This window comes from Hemicordylus capensis, chromosome 8 (assembly GCF_027244095.1).
Source record: "Hemicordylus capensis ecotype Gifberg chromosome 8, rHemCap1.1.pri, whole genome shotgun sequence".
NCBI lineage: Eukaryota > Metazoa > Chordata > Lepidosauria > Squamata > Cordylidae > Hemicordylus > Hemicordylus capensis.
Window position 1 is genome coordinate 16,071,361 of NC_069664.1, and position 18,690 is coordinate 16,090,050.

Below are 18,690 nucleotides of genomic sequence, written 5' to 3' on the forward strand. Positions count from 1 at the left end.
CATATCACTCCTGTCTTGAAAAAAGTACACTGGCTGCCAATAGGTTTCCGGACAAAATCCAAAGTGCTGGTTATTACCTATAAAGCCTTTAACACAGGCTGCTTAGTTTCAACCCTCCTGCAGATGTTGGCCTACAACTCCCATAATCCCTGGCTATTGGCCACTGTGGCTGGGAATTATGGGAGTTGTCATCCCTAAAGGAGGGGCATGGCTAAATTGAGCAGGGCTGCTTCTAGAGCTTGGGCCCAGAGTTCATAATGAAGAAGGCGTTCTCTTACACACTTTCTTCATTATGAACTCTGCCACCTATTAAGCTCTTCAGGGGAGGTTCATCTGAGGGTGCCACCAGCTCGTCTGGTGGGGACTCAAAGGAGAGCCTTCTCTGTAATTGCCCCCAGGCTGTGGATGCACGTCCTGCTGAGATTTGAGCTGCTCCATCCCTGATGGCTTTTAGGAAACCACTGAATACACATCTCTTTAGCCAAGCTCTTTAGCTGATGTTTTTAGTTGAATTGTATTGATGGTTTTGACTTTAAATTATATGTTTTAAATGTGTTAACCTTTTTTGGTTGGTTTCGTTCTTGTAAACGGCCTAGAGACTTTGGTAGTTCGGTGGTATATAAATATGTTAAATACATACATACATACCTCTGCTGGCTTCCCTCCAAGAGTCCAGGGGTGGCCCGGGCCTGGTTTGGGCCAGTTTGGGCCTTCCTTAGCCCAGTTTGGGCCTCTGAGCATGCATGGGAGCCATTTGTTTGACCTCCATGCATACTCACTGGCCATTTGCATGACCTGGGTCATGCAAATGGCCAATGCACATGTGCAAAGGTTAAACAAATGGCCTCCATGCATGCACAGAGAAGGCCTAAACTGGCCCCGGGCCAGCCCTGGACATTCAGAGGGAGTCTGGAAGGGATTGGGGGTGCTACCGCAGGAAATGTGCATAATGTTTTAAACCCTTTTAACTCCATGGTAGGGGCTCCGAACCGGGCCTGAGCTGGTTCAGCTAGCTTGTCTAGACCTCAGACCAAACCAGACCAGGTTCGGTTTGAGGTCAAACCTTTCAGCCAAGCTGGTTCGAGTGTGAGCCGGCTTGCACACCCCTACAGTCATGTATAATATAACATTAAGGAAAGGAGTTCCAATTTTTAGAGGGAAAGCGTACATTAGGGAGGATAGCTGACGCCTCCTACACCTGCAACTTTTCTCCTGGCAAGCGTTCTCTCCACCCTGTCAAGCTCATTTTCAATATTTAATTAAAGGGGGGGAAACCTACTGTTTACATGAACAGTTAGAACATGAAGAGTTCCAACTATCACACACATGATTTAAAAAATAAACAAACAATGAGGAAATTTAATGTCCCGTGATGTTCATGCCACACAATTTGGCTTGGTCCTCCATGTGCCAATCCACTCCCTATGTAGCCTGGTGGCCAGAGCAAAAGCTGTGGATTTGTGTTACGGCAATGTTTAAGAATGTCTGTTTCTTCCAGTGAGAGAGAGAGAGCTAGAGCAGCAGCACAGCCGTGGCAGCAAGAGGGACTGGCTGACTATGGTCAATGCCTGCTACCTTGTGCAGCTGGGGCGTAGTTATAATCGGGCAAGGGGAGGCAGTTGTCTTGGGGCCCTGCTGCCTTGAGGGGCCGTCCAGAGACAAGTCACATGACTCCCCTGCCCGGGGTTAATTTTTTTGTTCCCGAAAAATCCTCGCCGCGGGGACCACACACCAGATTCTCTCTTCCTCCCTCCCTCCTCCTTTCCCCATACCCTCTTTTGCTTCATTACTACACCTGTGGCTCCTCCTCCTGCTGACCTTCCCCGTCCTCATTGGCTGGGTGGGCGCTGCACGGGAGAGGCAGAAAGGCACATGATCTTTGCTTTTGAATATGCCAGCGGCGGGAGTGCGAGAGACCATCACACTCAAAGCGCGCCAGCCAGCCAGTGGGTGAAGCACAGCCCGCCTCCTGCCTATCCCGTCGTGACCGTCCATCCCCAAAGGCTGCTCTGACTGTGCTGTTCCTTAGGGAGGGCGGGATTGGGAGACTGCTGACGGAGTCGAGAGACAGACTCAGCAAGAGAGAGACAACACAACACAGAGAGAAGACATGGGGCCTCTACCATCCTCATTAGGTTAGTGCCTCTGCCACTGAGTAGGTGTGCGGGGCGGGCCGCCATGAGCAGTAGCATTAACAGGGCTGGGTGGGGGGAAGGGGAAGCCTGCCCCGAAGCAATGCTTTTTGTCCGGCTCTGGTCCCTGCTGTTTGTAGGTAGGGAGCTGCTGCGTGCAGGGATCAAGCTGTGTCTGCCCCACTCCGTTTATCCAGGCAGCCATTGCTCCCGCCTTGCTCACAGATGCGTCTGAATGGTGGAGAGGGAGGGAGGAGGCGAAGAGGAGGTGAGCAGTCTGAAGAAGATGCGGGTGGGGGTAGTGCTTAAAACCTTCTGCCTGCTCATGTTGGTGTGTTTCCAATAGAAGGCTGAAACGGGGTTGGGGAGGGAGATGGGGGATGTTTAAAGTCATTTCTCTCCCTTGCTTTCCACCACCGCATCTCTGTGCCCCCCTTCCCCTAGATTGTGTTGGATTAGTTTAAAATGCTTCGAATTAGTTTATTTTTACAACAATGACCTTACCCCAGCAGCTGCTTGCAAGTTTACTGACCAGCAAAAACCCGTTTCTCTCTCCTCCTCCTGGCTTGTTTTGTTCCCATCCAATTATTCAGTTTGTTTGCTGCTCTCTTTATTTACACTGCAGCTTTTTCAACCTCTCTGTAGAATATTTTCCCCAGTGCCTTCATTTCTCTCAGCTCCCATCAAGTCATCTTCAGAGAGGAAGAAAAAGCTTGAGACATTTCCTCTTGCTCTCCTTTCTCTGAAACACCGAGAAGCGTGGTGTACCCCCCAGCGATAGTGAAGTTTGTGGGATCTCCTTCCCTGCCGGTAGCTGGAGAATCGAGGAGCATCTGCTAAGGAAGATTTAGAGGTGGAGTAGGCATTCCCCTGGGACGCCTTAAGCAGCCTCCAGTGGGGTAGAAGGGGAGGGAGACCATCGCCCTTCCTACCATGTACAAAGCGTGCTGCTCCCCCCACCCACCATGATTGCTGAACATTTAAAGAGCCATGAGGATCTTGAGAGGAGGCCCATTTTAAAATCTTGTCTCTGGGCCCACTCCAACCTTGCTACGCTCCTGCTGTGCAGCAAGCAGGGTTTCTGACCAGCGAGGGGAAGAGGGCCAGCGATCAATTCCTAGGGGTGGAGTGGTGAATTGTTGACTGTTGTGTGGAACCAGCAAGCAGGAAAAGTTGGGGGGGTAGAGGCAATAGGCAGGTAGAGTGACACCCACAGGGGGATGGGGCAGGGATTTGCGACCCATTTGCTGCATTCACTGCATGTGGCCATTGCCTCACTTGGCCTCATGGGGGCATCACCCCATGGCATGTTGCTTGCTATACTCTGAGTGACAGAGTTGAGAGCATCAGGGAGGGTAGTGGTAGAAGGGCAAATCTTGTCTCAAAACCCCTACTGGACACTTACTCCCACCTGCCGAAGGGGAAAGAACAGAGCATCTCCTCTGTTCTCCTGCCCTTCCTTCCAGGGACACATCCCATCCCACAGACTGGGGTTGAGATTGCTGCATCTGTTGGGGCACTGCAGGTGTTGTGGAGAGGAGCAGGGCAGGGAAGAACCCTGGTACTTCTTACAAAGTGCTTTGTGGTACCGTAAACATTAACACATTGCATTTCATGTAAGCTTTCACAGACTAAAGGTAAAGGTAAAGTGTTCCGTCAAGTTGGTTTCAACTTCTGGCGACCACAGAGCCCTGTGATTATCTTTGGTAAAATACAGGGTGGGTGGGTTCCCATTGCCTCCTCCTGCATAGTATGAGATGATGCCTTTCAGCATCTTCCTATATCACTGCTTCCCAATATAGCTGTTTCCCATAATCTGGGAAACATACCAGCGGGGATTTGAACCGGCAACCTCTGGCTTGATAATCAAGTCATTTCCCTGCTATGCCATTAGGTCTAGAACCCACTTTATCAGTTGAAAATGAAGTGAGCACATCTGATGACATGGGTTCTAGTCCAGAGATGCTTTTGCTAAAATAGATGTGCTCACCTTTCAGGTGCCACCAGACACTGTTGCTTTTGCTGCAACAGACTAGGCCAGCTACCTCTCTGGAAGTTCTTGCCATGAAAAGCTGATGTTTCTGCTGAGGTTGGAAGGAAGGGAACCAGGGGCTTTATAATTTCCATAGATTGCAATACAGGAAGAACCCATGAGGAGTCAGACCCTTGGTACATCTGGCTTAGCATTGTCTACACTGATTGGCAACGGCTCTCCAAGGTTTCAACCTGGGATCCTTGGCATCTACTTGGAGACGCCAAGGATTGAACTTGGGACCTTCTGCATGCACGGCTGGGGGGATGGAAATAATATGCCCTGGTCTATCCCCATCCTTATACCTTGGCTAGAAATTCCAGAAAATTTCCTAATAGGTGAGTAAAGATTGTTGCACAGTCCCAACACGTTGGGGAAAGAGGAGTAGAGCAAAATGAACATAATGATTTTTAAAAAAACAACTGTCAATGATATCTTGCAGGTCTGTACCTGAAGGTCTGTATTTGTATTCATTTAAATCACAGCGGCTGTAGTCAGAGAAGAACTTTAACTTAATTAAAAAACATCATTAGCAAAAATAATGTTTCTAATACAAAAGAAACCCTTTGAAAAAATATACTATTAAATCAAAGGCAATCCTATTTTTCTTTCTTCCTTTTTTGTTGCTTTAACTAGGAGTTGAAATGGGTAGGGTTAAAATATGCTCCGGCTTTTTCTTCACATCTTACCTGGACTCATCTTGGTTGATGGCAAGGTAAATCTCCCAAGATGTTTCTTCAGGGATAGCTCCATGTGGAATCAGCAAGCTAACACCTGTAAAAGAACAAGATCTCAAGTCACTAGGGAACTAAGTTTCTGCTGGAAGCAGAGTGAATCAGTTTCAGAAGAATGTTGGGTGAAAGGACTATAATGACCTCTTTGTGGCCTTGAAAGAGATGACCACTACACCATTCTTCATCATCTGAATGGCATAGCATGTAACATATTCCAATTTATATGCATAAGTTAATGCAATGGTTTTCTCATCTGTTCGTATTGCAGTCTCTCTTCAAGGAATCAAGTTATGATTAGGCTTCTGTTGTGCGAAACATTCAGAGAACATGAGCAAGATTGCTTCATCATCATCACAAGTACAATTGAAATTACCGTGGAAACTGCAAAAACAACCTTCAGTGCTGCATTGCAAAGATGAAGAAATATTCCTAGAATTATTTCCAAACAGCTCAATTTTGCTGTGGAATCCATATTCCAAGATGGAAACAAAATCCAGCTCCCATTGGAGGTCTGAGGGCTTCACCTCCAGAAACCTGCCTTCCACTCCACTTGAAATCTGGTATCCCAGAGAAGTTCCCCATCTGAAGTAGGGAAGCCCATTTCATTTCAGACTTCGGTGACCTCATTCAGGGGAAATCAGCATTTTCCAGACTGTCAAATGGTGGTGGGTGAATTTTAAAACTCACATTTTAAAAAAAATTAAGTGGGCAATTTCCTCTGAGATTCTCTATTGTTACATCATTTCTCCTTAGATTCTCTGATGCTATATCACTTCCCCTGTGATTCTCTGCTGTTGTATTACATGTATGCATGTGTCACCTGAGCATGGTGAAAGCTTTAGACACATTTGCACCTCAGGAGCAGAAGGGGTTGTGGCTGTATTGAGGGAGTATTCTTCAAATATGGTTTTTTCAAAATGATAAAATGTCTCCTCTTCTTGTTTAAGCCCTCCATATCCAACCCTTGCCACTAAGTTCCATTAGCTCTGCCCACCTGGTTGTCTGTCAACTGTCCTCTGAGCTTGTGAACATTCTGCTCCATTGAGTTACACTCAGGCAGTTTGAGGTTGTTGTTGTTTTGCTCCCTTAACCACCCCCCCCCTTCAGATTTTTGTGAAACCAACTTCCTTAGATGCAGGTGCTTCAGTTTTGAGTCTATAAGGATCATAACATTTCCAGCCTTTTCAGAAACAAATATGAGTGAGTGAGTGAGTAAGTAAATAAAACCAGGTTTGATCCGAATTGGTTAAAAACCTCAATTGTAGAAGCAGTGCATTTCTGAATATTACCCTCCTTTACAGAATTTAAGACCATCACAGTCTAGGTTATGACTGCTATACACAATAAGCTGAACTATAATGACAAGGTACGCCATGAATAATTGTCACATTCCTGTAATGTAACAGAGAAGACAGAGAGAAACAAAAGGCCAGAAAAATAAGCCACTGCCTGTCATTTACAAGTATATATCCAAAATTCTTTTAGACTACTTATTTATTCAGAACTTCCAGCACCTAGTTTGCCCTCCGTACAATTAATCAACCATGTTGCACTGTCTTTTTACTCACAAGAAAGAGCACAAGTCAAAACTAATGACTGAATGCTACAGAAAGCCTACACCATCAAAGGAGATACTTTGTTCCATAGAGCAAAGCAAGTATCTCATCTGTTGGATGCTCAAGGGCCAGGCTTCCATTTCTGACATGCCAATCCAGCAGTTAGCTTTGATTAAGGAAGAAACACCTGCTACCCTGGCAGTCTTTTATTTCAAATGACAACAGAACAGCCTATTTTGAGATTAATATTATTTTGCATATAAAGACACATCCAGAAATCTTCACACATTTCTTAGCCTTCAGAGTAGGCTTTGATCTTCGATAGCTGTTAGGATTAAACTGTTCTTGAAGATGATGTTCCTAGGACTGTCCTTCAAGTGTAGAAGAATTCCGAAAAAATTCTCAACCCAACTCCATTTGACACAATTGGCCAGTCTAACACAGACTTTATTCTCCAGAGGAATGTGTGGAGGTAGCACCATCCTTGGAATCCTTCATCTAGGAAACACCCTGAGGTTAGCAGAGTTTCCCCTTCCTGCCAGTCATACTTTTTTGGCAAAGACATATAAAAAACATATCAGACCCTTGGTCCATCTTGTCTACACTGCTTGGTAGTGACTCTCCAAAGTTTCAGCAGAAGTCTTTCACAGCCCTACCTGGAGATGCCGGGGGTTGAACCCAGAACCTTCTGCATGAAAAGCACATACTCTACCACTGAGCAACAGCCCCATCCCCATGGATGGGGTATGGCAAGAAAGGCCTCATTTCCAGACAGGAGAGTCCCGACAAGTCCTCTCCTTAGCAGTAGGTGATGTGCAAGGCAGCAGGACTGTCCAGGTTTGGAGCACTGGGCCATCCACTGGGCCATCTGATGATGCCAGCCTGACCCACCATCCCTGCTGGCACCTAGGCAACAAGCTTACAGGACAGTGGAGAACACCAGTGCCAAATTCAGATTTGAAGGGGTGACCACTTTGAAAGGTGCCTCAATACATTTTATGGATAAAGCAGCGATTCTAACCTGTGTTAGTGATGTGGAAGTACCAGACTATGGGTTGGCAGCTATTTAGGATTCATTGAGAGGAATGGGAATATGACTGAACAATGTTATGGGCTGTTGAGAGAATTGCATGGCGCAGTGGGGAACAGTGTTCTCTCTAATGTTTTTCATCTGTGTGCGGAATGAGTTTTGTTCTGGGTGGCAGTATCAAGGCACTGTGTGCACACATGCATTCAGAGCTATGTGCAACACATGCCAATGCTGTTAGTCCCTTGAGTAATAATAAGAATACACTTTATTTGCCAGCCACCCCATAACAAATTGTTCTCTGGGCGGCTCACAATACAACATTAAAACATCCAATTAAATCACACAACACATTCAATCATAACAGACCCAAGGGGGGCAGGATACAAAATACAATACAAAGCAGCTTAAAAACTCTTTTAAGATCAGTTAAAAATCAAATTGAAAAATCAAAATGGAAAAGGCCTGGGTGAACAAAAAAGGCTTTACCTGGCATCTAAAATAACAGAGTGATGATGCCAGGCGAACCTCATTGGGAGGCTATTCCTCAAATGGGGTACCGCCACCGAAAAGGCCCTCTCCCTAGTCGCCACCTGCCTCACCTCGTTAGGCAGGGGCACTCAGAGGAGGGCCTCCAAAGAAGATCTTAAGGTCTGAGTTGGGACATATTGGGCAAGGTGCTCTCTCAGGTAACCCAGTCCCAAGCCATTTAATTATATTTGTTTGTTTATCATTTAGGGTATTAAATGTTACAACCAGCACTTTGAATTGGGCCTAGAGTAGTTTCACCATGTTGTCGGCTAGGTGCCATTACTCGTGTAAAGGCAAGAGTTCATGTGCATCACAATCTGAGTAAGCCAACTGATTCAACTTGCGATTCGAGCAAATTTTAAGAGAGATCTGCACAGGCTTTTACTCATACATTTCCAAATAGTTTGCGACAACCCACCTGTGTTGGGTATTCCTAAACGTCCTCCCTGATGGCCAAATACACCTGTGGCTCTCATTTCACTTCTTTTGGAAAGCGATGAGAGATTCTGGATATACGCGGCTTTGTTCTTTGCATGGATGGTGTTGAAGGTTCTGTTACTATCGTGCGGAAATGTCCCTGAATGAGTTTTTCCATGGTACTCCGATCGCTCTGTCACACCCAGGGAGACCATAAATGAACTCTGAACTTTGACCTTGATGTCAGACAAAGGGTTGAAGAGGGATGATTCCGTCATAAGTTCCTTGTCAATGGGGTCTTGAAGGCAAATGGGTCCACTGTAGGTTCTACTCACGGTCAGGTCAGGCTGCATGGATGAGTTCAAAAGCAAGGAGTTACCTGATGGAAGGAAATCAGTCAGGTAATCGGTTACCATTGTTAAGTAAAACCGAAAACGTTGAGTGTATAGCATTGTCTATAGAATTGCTATCACCTAGTTCTCACTGAAGGGGTAAATACACTTCAGGGGTGTTCCACTTCAGACTGCAAGTTGGGGTTCTGCTCACATGACCAAATGTACCTCCATACAGAAAAGATCTCGATCTCTCCACATAGAAAACTAAATAGCAGGGAGAAGGTTTCTATCCTCTCCTACTTTTCTATGTGCAAGAATGTTTGGGTTTTCTACATGGAGGAACATTTTGCTCTCACCTGATGCCTGAAGTAAGGAAAACCAGACACATGCTGACCACTTCAATGAGAACTAGACATGAAAGAACAGAGTTCAACATGAACAGATAAAGAAGCCCCAGCTGAAAAGAGGACAGTTTTCAGTAGACAAACTGAATCCTATGCAAGTTTACAGGGAGTCCCATTGTGATCCTTCCAGGACTGCAGTCAAAGTCTAACCCAAAGCTCCTAATCTAGGCACTTTCTCTTTCTTTCTTTCTTTGGCCCGGTTCACATGTAACGGGAAACCGGAGGTCCCTTCACCTCTGGTTCCCAAACCTGAACGTGCAAACCAGGCAATTGCAGTTAAAAAGAAAACAGACCCTCACATTCCCTCTCCAAACTGTATTTTGTCACCTTTGGTTCACTCAAAGTTTCCTTTGCTCCGCCCTCTGTGTTTTCTTTGCCAGTGTTACATGTGAAAGCTGACACACATTTTCACTGCTCTAAAACTGGAGTTGAGGGAGGAAGCTCCTCCCTCACTCCAACTCCTATTGGCTGGGCAAGCCATCCTTCAGGAAAGAAGGAAACTCACACAGCCAGATCCACTGCCTCTCGGCAGTCTTGCTGACTGCAGAGAGCCTCCGCAGTTTTATGTCTGGGAAGCGAGTGGAGGTGGGGCTGCAAAAATCTTGGGTCCATTGGACCCATGGTTTGGCATTACATGTGACCCGGAAGTTGGAATAACGTTTCCCCTGTGCCGGTAATTCTGAGGCCACCTGGAGCCCTCTTTACAGGAGGAGGTGGAACCTTACACCAACTTAATAACAAAGAACATATCTAATATCAAAGCCTTCTGAGGGAATACCCCAAGTTTTCACAAGCCTTTGGAAAGACAGAAGAAAGGGAGTACATGAACCTTTCTCTTTTTGTATTTAAAAAATACAGTTACATGCAGCTAACCTTTGTTGTAAAAGATCCCCATATTTCTTCTGCCTTATCTGCACAATCAGAATTATTTTTAAAAACTTGTTCCCTAGTTGCAAATAGGCTCCATTCAGCTAGCCCTTGTTCAAATGCTGGTGACGTCTGACACATTCCATTTCTGCAATACCAGTTGCTTAGCCACTAAACATGCTTGAGATAATCATGCCAACTGCCCAGCAGTTAATCTGCAATTCCATGCTGGAAGGGCAAGTAATTCCAACACTGAGTTGACACATGGATAAGATGTACAAATTGCTACATAGTCTGTAACTTTGTCCCCAAATGTCAATGTTAGAAATTTTCTAAGTAATATTAAAGCTGCCTTCAGACATTATTAAAAAAGCTCTGTTGTAGCCCTGTACAGCAGCTTGATGGGGGGAGGAAGTCCCCTCCACTGTTCCCTCTAACAGGGATTCCCAGATGTTCCTGACTACAACTCCCATAATCCCCAAGCAAAAGCCATCATAGCTGGGGATTCTGGGAGTTGTAGTCAACAACATCTGGGAATCCCTGTTAGAGGGAACTCTGGTCCCATCCCCACTGCGTCAATCACCCATGTGCGATGCCACTCATGGTTACAACAGGGCTTGCTTGAAGAGGGAAGAGCTGTCCCAGAGATGGTGGGCACATCCGGGAGTGTGAGTGTGGATCAATCCACCTGCACCATCATAGATGTGCCTGCCATCATGGGTAGGGCATTTCCCTCTTTAGACAAGCCCTGTCGAAACCATGAGTGGTGGGGCACATGGGTGATTGATGATGATGATGATGGTAACAACAACAAAAACAATAATAATGATAATCACACAAACACAAAATCACACACACCTCTATATCTATATCTGTATCTACATCTGAAACATACCTGTTTAGCAACTGCCAGATAGTGATGGGGACAGGCGGGTGGGGAAAAAGAAACTGCTGGCCAGGAGAACGGCTGAGTGGCGGTAATCGAGCGAGGAGGGCGAGAGGAAAGTTGTGGCAATTGGGCGGGAGGGCGAAAGGAAAGTGGTGGCCAGGGCGAGAGGAAAGGCGAGAAGAGAACTAGAGACTCAGATGCTCTGCGCCCAGTTCAGCTAGAAATAATTAATTTAAAAATGAACTTTCCTAGCCACCCCATAACAAATTGTTCTCTGGGTGGCTCACAACATAGCATTAAAACATCAAGTAAAAACACGTAACACATGAAATCACAACACAAGGGAAAATACAAAATGATTTTGATTGATGCGGCAGGGGTGGAACTTCCTCCCCCTTCACCCCGACGGACACGGCTACAGCAGGACTTTTGGATAATGGCTATATATAGGCTTAAATATATATAGTAGGAGGAAGCTTGTCAGTGAGGAGTCCTAAATCCCATACTTGGTTTTACTGTTAAGCTGATTGACACTTTACAAAAAGTACCTGAGTATAAAAGGGAGATGAATAGCAATCGCTCAATAGCAAATAGTGCAGGGGCAGCTCAATGCCTAGGATTCTCCATAAGAAATAGGAAAGCAGCAATGGGGGAGAGATCAGTCGGCATGTGCACTGAACCGGTCAGGATGGATCAGGCCTTCTCCAGCCTGGTTCAGGCTTCTCTGGAGGGAGTGGGACTGGTGCTGCCCTCAATGCCACCCCCACTGATTAAAGTAAGTAGCCCTGACTCCTTCCTGAACCCTCTAGATCTAGAAAGCCCCAGGCTCCTTTACTCATAAAGGGGAATCCTCACCAGATTCCCCTTTACGAGTAGACCCCTAAACTGGTCCAAACTGGTCCAGTTTGAACCAGGACTGGGCCCCCTTTTGTGGGGGGGAGGGCCTGGGCCGGGTTGAATGTGGACCACTTGAACCCCGCCGGGGTTCGAACCGGACTGGTTCACACACACCTAGAGACCAGGCCTCACTTCCAGGTTTAGATGTCATTCACAACTGAGAGTACCAAGCACGTATTTTCCCTTTAAGCTTGTGTACTTTCTGTGCCCAAGTCTAAGTGTAACTGGTAAATGCAGTTCCAGAACAAGTCAGTTAGTGTCTCATTGCCTCAGTTAGTGGGAGATATGTTTTCCAATCTGCAGGAGGATGTTGCAAAGCTCAACAGCTCTTCAGTTAAAGTGCCCGATATTAAGGTTGTAATGCCATGGTAATTCTCCCTTTGCTCTCTGCAAAACTCCTTTCCTGTAAAGCATCAGCTCAACTGATCACTAGGAAATGGCTGGCTGGCTGGCTGACTGACTGAAGCACAGCCTCAGGTTCGTCCGCCACCCCACGACCCCACCAATGTATTACTAAGAAAGCTGAATTTCTTTTTCTACCGGCTGTAAATGCAAAACAGCTGCTCATAGGAACCTTATAACTATTCAGAGCATTGGTCCATCTAGCTCAGTATTGAGTACACCAGGGATTCTCATCGTTGGGTCTCCAGATGTTATTGGACTTCAACTCCCATAATTCCCAACCAAAGGCCATTGGGGCAGGGGATTATGGGAGTTGAAGACGAATAACATCTGGAGACCCGACGTTGAGAACCCCTGGCCTACTGGCAGCAGGAGTCTCTCCCAGCCCTACCTGAAGGTGCCAGGGAGTAGCCCTGGGACCTTCTGCATGCAAAATGGATGTCCTTCCACTGCGCTGCAGCCCCAACACTTACAAAAATGATTGATTCCTGAAAACTGTGTCTCTCATATGTCAATGATGAATTTCCCCATAGGAGACAAAGTTATAGACAGGGCTTTGGTTCCTGAACCAAGGCTAGATACTCTGTTTTTATCATAATGACCAAGAATTTTGTACTAGATAAATTACAGGAAGATCACTGCACACAGGAGTCCTGTGATGCTGTCAAAGCCACTGGTGGGTCAGTCACAGACATGCAGCAGAGAAGTTGATGGTGAAGAAACAGAACATAGGAACACAGGAAGATGTCATACAATGCATCAGAACATTGGTCCATCTAGCCCAGTATTAAGGGTATACTCGATATCCCATGGCTGAGTAGTGGTGGTGGAGGAGGAGAGGCAGGGTCCAACTCACCTTGGAGTGTGCCCACACAATCTGCACTCCTTGGAACAGCGTGGATCTCCAGACACCAGGATGCTGTGTCCTAGCCTCCGGGTATCCCACAATGTACTACGTGATGAGCAAGATGCATGGGGGGATATGCCCATGAGATGGGCTCTCTAGGCTCCAGTCTCTGAGTGCAAACAGCATGAGCTCACACACGATCCTGGCAGTCAGATTAAGGGTGTACTTACTTTGGCCACACACCGGTATTAGAAGTTGGGTTTGGCCGGGCAGGAGCACTGCTGGGATCTGTGTCAACACTGTAAGCATGAAAGCAGGTGCTTCTGTGATCAAGAGGCTTGGGCACCTGGGTCTCCCAGTCATGGGACATACAGCCTTCCTTCAATAATGTCTGATTGGGGCTAAAGAGTGCATTTGGACATAAGTGGGATTGGCTCACCACAACCTTGCTGCCTGCCCTTCTTCCTTCCCCATCAAACTGTTGCCCAGGAGGAGGAGGAGGAGGAGGAGGAGGAGGAGGAGGAGGAGACAAAGTTGAGCTATCACTTGCTCCCTGGGAAAGTGAGCAAGTGCCAGAAAGGGAGATAACTGGCAGCTCAACTTCATCTCAACCTCACCCTGAGTTATGGTTAGATGGGGAAGGAAAGAGAGTGGGCAGGATGCAGTGAGTGGACAGGATGGGTTCTCGTTCTCACACATTAATGTGTGTGAGATGTTACCTCACTCCTACTGAGTCAGACCATTGGTCCATCTTTATGAAGTCAGACCAACTTCTACCGATTCAGACCATTGGTCCATCTATATTTTCTACACAAACTGGCAGCAGCTTCTCCAACCTTACAGGCAGGAGTCTCTCCCAGTCCTATCTGGAGATGTCAGGGAGGGAATTTGGGAACTTCTGCATGCAATCATGCTTTTCCCAGAGCGGCCCCATCCCCTAAGGGGAATATCTTACAGTGCTCACATATGTGGCATCCCATTCAAATGCAAACTATGGCAGTCCCTGCTTAGCAAAGGGGACAATTCATGCTTGCTGCCACAAGACCAGCTCTCCTTCATCATTTCTCCTCTGGAGGAGGAGGAATGGAGTAGCAGTGGGGTGGACAGGTGAGTCTTGGACATGTGAGTTATGCCAGTCCCTCCACAGTTGCAGCAGCAGCTGCCATCAGGACTGCCAGTCTTGATGGTGATACAAGACTGAGCCATTTTATCCATCCATCCATCCATCCATCCATCCATCCATCCATCCATCCATCCATCCATCCATCCAATTTATATACTGCCCTTCCAAAAATGGATCAGGACAGTTTACATAAAAATAAAACAAACAATTAAAATCAAAACTATAAAAACAGCCTAAAACCAATTAACAGTTAAAACATTTCAAATCAGCTGAAACTGATAGAAAGCACTCCTGGCCATGGCCTACACCTGAGATACCAGGGAAAGGCCTGGGTCCAGGAGTACTCCCAAGCTACACACCTGCTCCTGCTGGGGGAGTGTAACCCCATCCAGCACAGGAAGACCTAACTTGTCCCTCAGATTCTGTGCCTCTACAATGAGCACCTTCATCTTGCTTGGATTCAGCTTCAATATGTTATCCCTCATCCACCGTCATCACTGTCATCCTTCTCTAGCCCATAAACCACCAGCAGCCAGCTAGCGAAAGTTCTCCTTCCATGGTGAACTGAAATGCAGTTGAAATGAGTTGGCAAACGAACCATGTTGTAAGTGCCATTCATTTTAACGTGTGCATTGTAAAGTCAAGGACCAGTTGTAATGCCAAGTTAAGGTAAGAACAGGCCTTATATGGGCTCTGATCTTGCCTCTTCAATGCCAAGCCTTCTGGAACCAAGACCTGGGTGCTAAGAGGATTCAGGACGGAATGGGCCTTGTTGAGTGCTGCTCAAGAGAGCCAACTTTCTCTCGCCCCCACAACTAGTGCCCTCCCGTGAGCCTTTGCCATAAAGGAGAGGGGGCCGGCCTGCGAAACATAATATGAAATTATCAGCTTGCACTGAGATAATTTTCTATGTACAAAAGAAGTCTACCAATGTACAAGACACATCAAGGGAATGGCAAGAAGAAAAGTGTGTGGATTCTCCCTGTATACTTGATGTTGAAGAGAAAACAATTTCATTAGTTTTCCCACAATGGCTTTATTCCCCTGATCACACTTTCCTACTTTAGTGGTCCTACCAACACACCAGAAATCTTATATAGACTTATTTTCTTGTCTGTAGCTAATTTCTTCTATTCCCACTTGAACTGCCCTATTATAGTTTACACTGGACTCATCTGCATTGATGCTTCTTTCTGTCACCCCCACCCCACTAAATAGTCTTGATTTCCACTTTTTAGAAATAAAAGATGCAGGGAATTATGAATGGAAAGGTAGCTAGAGACTTGTTATGGGAGATCTTTGGCACAGTAAACAATAGGAAAATTGAAGAACTGGGTACCTAGATTTTCAAGAGGGTTATTGATTTTCCCCCTAGTGCCTTCATTTTTCAGTGTCTTAATACTTGAGGGAATCTTTAAAGGAAAGGCTTGTATTTAGGATGTGCTGAATCCATGTCCTCTGATCCTCAGCTCTTCCCACAATAGACCTCCAATTCTTCAAAAAACCCTCAAGTGTATAGGATATTGATCTCACCAATAACTTCCTAAAGCTCTAGCAGCCAATGAACATTCCCTGAACACTACTGATAAATACAGATATGAACAACACAACCCCTCTCTCATTGCAAATTAGCAAATCCCCACCAAATGCATTTCTACTTTTAAAACCTGATTATTCATTCTCTTTCTGACAAAATTAAGCACCATTTGCAGACTTCCTTTGTTTTAAAAGATAACCTACAGTGTTCTGAAACCGGGCTTCTTGGGTGAAGGGGGATACAGTAGGACCTCACAATTTGAGGTTCCGCGTATCCACAAAGTGTCTAATAGATACCCGTTTCCAGTATCTGCAGATACGAAAGAGTTAAAACTCATGTATCCGGAGGTCCTAGAGGGCCAGCAGTGACTTCCGCAGAGGTCACTTGAGGTCAATGAAAGGGTTCATTCTGTTCTGAGCTCGAAACCGGTCCTTCATTTGTAGGGCATTCAGTTTTGAACTTGAAACACTCGAAATGGCCCATTTTGAGTCAAAACGTTTTGAGCTCGAAATGTTCTGCATATCCCTAGTACAGAAATGTCCTTTAGTAGCACATGGTTTGCCCATATTTTAGGGGGAGCAGGGACACTTTATGGCTGAGTTGGGGACTGGGCACCATGCCCAGAAAAACAGCAAGGAGGGGAGGAGTAGATAAGGAGCTCCATACCAGCTCCTTAACGGAATCTTTCCCTGCCCCATCAAGCCAGCTCAAACACCGACACCCGAGCCAGTTCAGAGTTTCCCAAAGGAGGTGCCCAACCGGCTCATGTATATCCCTAGTTGTAATATTAAATAACAAATTTTAAAACTAATATTTCTTTTTATGTCATTCTATGAACTTATTGATCAACCCTAATATTTAGTGGTGGCAATGGCTGCAGCAGTGGTATGGAGTTCTTATCAGCAGCCAGCTCCAGTGGGAGCTCAAGTCCTCTCCATGCCTGAAGACTTGCTGGCACCCCAAGAATCTGGTGCCTGACATGGTGATATTTCCTGTGGTATCCCTCAGGGCCCCATATTGTTTCTGAGGTTGTTTTAATGTCTACATGAAACCGCTGGAGAGATCATCAGGAGATTTGGTGCAGGGTTTTATCAATACGCTGATGACACCCAAATCTATTTCTCCATGTCAACTACATCAGGAGAAGACATAACCTCCCTAAATGCCTGCCTGGAGGCAGTAATGGGCTGGATGAGGGATAACAAACTGAGGTACTTATTGTGCAGTGTCGGAACTCTGGAGACAATTTGATCTGCCAGGGTCACTTCTGGATAGGGTCACGCTCCCCAGAAGAAACAGGTATGCAGTCTCGGGGTGCTTCTGGATCAGAACCTTTCCCTGGTTTCCCAGGTTGAGGTGGTGGCCAGAAGTGCTTTTTATCAGCTTCGGCTGATATGCCAGCTGTGTCAATTTCGTGAGATAAATGACCTCAAAACAGTGGTACATATGCTGGTAACCTCTAGGCTGGATTACTGCAATGCACTCTATGTCGGGCTGCCTTTGTATGTTGTCTGGAAACTGCAGTTGGTCCAAAATGTGGCAACCAGGTTGGTCTCTGGGTCATCTAGGAGAGACCATATTACTCCTGTGTTGAAGGAACTACACTGGCTGCCGATATGTTTCCGGGCAAAATACAAGGTGCTGGTTATTACCTATAAAGCCCTAAACAGCTTAAGTCCTGGGTATTTAAGAGAATGGCTTCTTTGCCATGAGCCCCATTGCCTATCATCTGGAGAGGTTCGTCTGTGGTTGCCGCCAACATGTTGGGTGGCTACTTGGGAACAGGCCTTCTCTGTTGCTGCCCCTGGACTTTGGAATGTGTTCCCTATTGAACTAAGAGCCTCCCGATCTCTGGCAAATTTTTAAAAGGCACTGAAGACAGATTTATTCACCCAGGCTTTTAATTTGATTCATAGTTTTAATTTTTAATATTGGGTTTTAAATGTTTCCAATGTTTTAATGATTTTAATTGTTAATTGATTTGATGTTTTAAATGATTTTAATTGTAAGCCACCCAGAGACACAAGTTTTGGGTGGTGTAGAAATATTTTAAATAAATAAAAATAAAATAAATATGGCTGCCTCATCTTGTCTCACAGAAGGGCCACTCCTGGTCAGATCTCATGAATTTTCCCTCAGAATGTTTGTGAAGATAGTATATCATAACAATGTCATTCCAAGGATTCTGAGTGGGGGAAATGGAAGCCACCAGAGGGCTGAGAAAGATGTTTCCAATGAGAAACATACACAGGAGTCAATAGAGAGAACCAGACTCCACAAACTCTCATTTTCTCTCTGCTTCTTTCTTAGCTATTCTACTATGAAGATTAGAGTCAATGCCTTTGTGTTAAATCATTACCATCAGTTCTAAGCTGCTTTAGCATTTGTTTGATGGGGAAAGGAGGTATAAATCTTTAAAACAACAAAAAAATCACTCTGTATTAAGTGATCATAGAAATAAACCAAAATACTATCTTCTAATGCAAAGTCTCGAGACTCTGAATTCTTTCATTTCAAAAGTCGGGGGGGGGGGAATTGGAAGGGATATGAGCAAGGTATGCCCCCATTTCAAATACTTTTTAAAAATAGCAGCAAGGTAAGGTTTTTAAGGAATGCTTTCACCAAATTTTCAATAAGACTGATTCAAAGTCTCACTGAATTTCTCCACCAATTACAGTAAGATCCAAAGTCATACTGAATTTTCCTTACCCAATATCTCCACTGTTCTCAGGCAGCAACAACGTGGTAATTTGTGGGGAGTTCTCTCTGGTCCAAGTGGTTCTCAAGGACCAAACTAGCTCTCAGGCTATAGGCCAAAAGCTCATCAGGAAATCTTCTGATCTGATGCAAGATGTGATATCATTTGCACAGTGACCCCAAATAGACATCAGTTTCTACATTTGTCCAACTGGAGCCAGTAGGAGTACTTCAGAGTATGCGGATCCCATCCTAAAGTACAT

The 18,690-nt window shown here is 45.5% G+C and overlaps 1 protein-coding gene across 6 annotated transcripts in view; it reads right to left on the minus strand.

Moving 5' to 3' along the window:
• Positions 1-18,690, minus strand: part of UNC5D (unc-5 netrin receptor D) — a 420,790-nt gene that overhangs the window by 70,066 nt on the left and 332,034 nt on the right. For all 6 annotated transcript variants that reach the window (XM_053269389.1, XM_053269395.1, XM_053269393.1 and 3 more), the window contains 2 exons: positions 8,431-8,808; positions 4,854-4,938 (listed from right to left, as the gene is read on the minus strand). In XM_053269389.1, the coding sequence (XP_053125364.1) occupies positions 4,854-4,938; positions 8,431-8,808 (463 nt within the window). The remainder of the gene's footprint in view (positions 1-4,853; positions 4,939-8,430; positions 8,809-18,690) is intronic.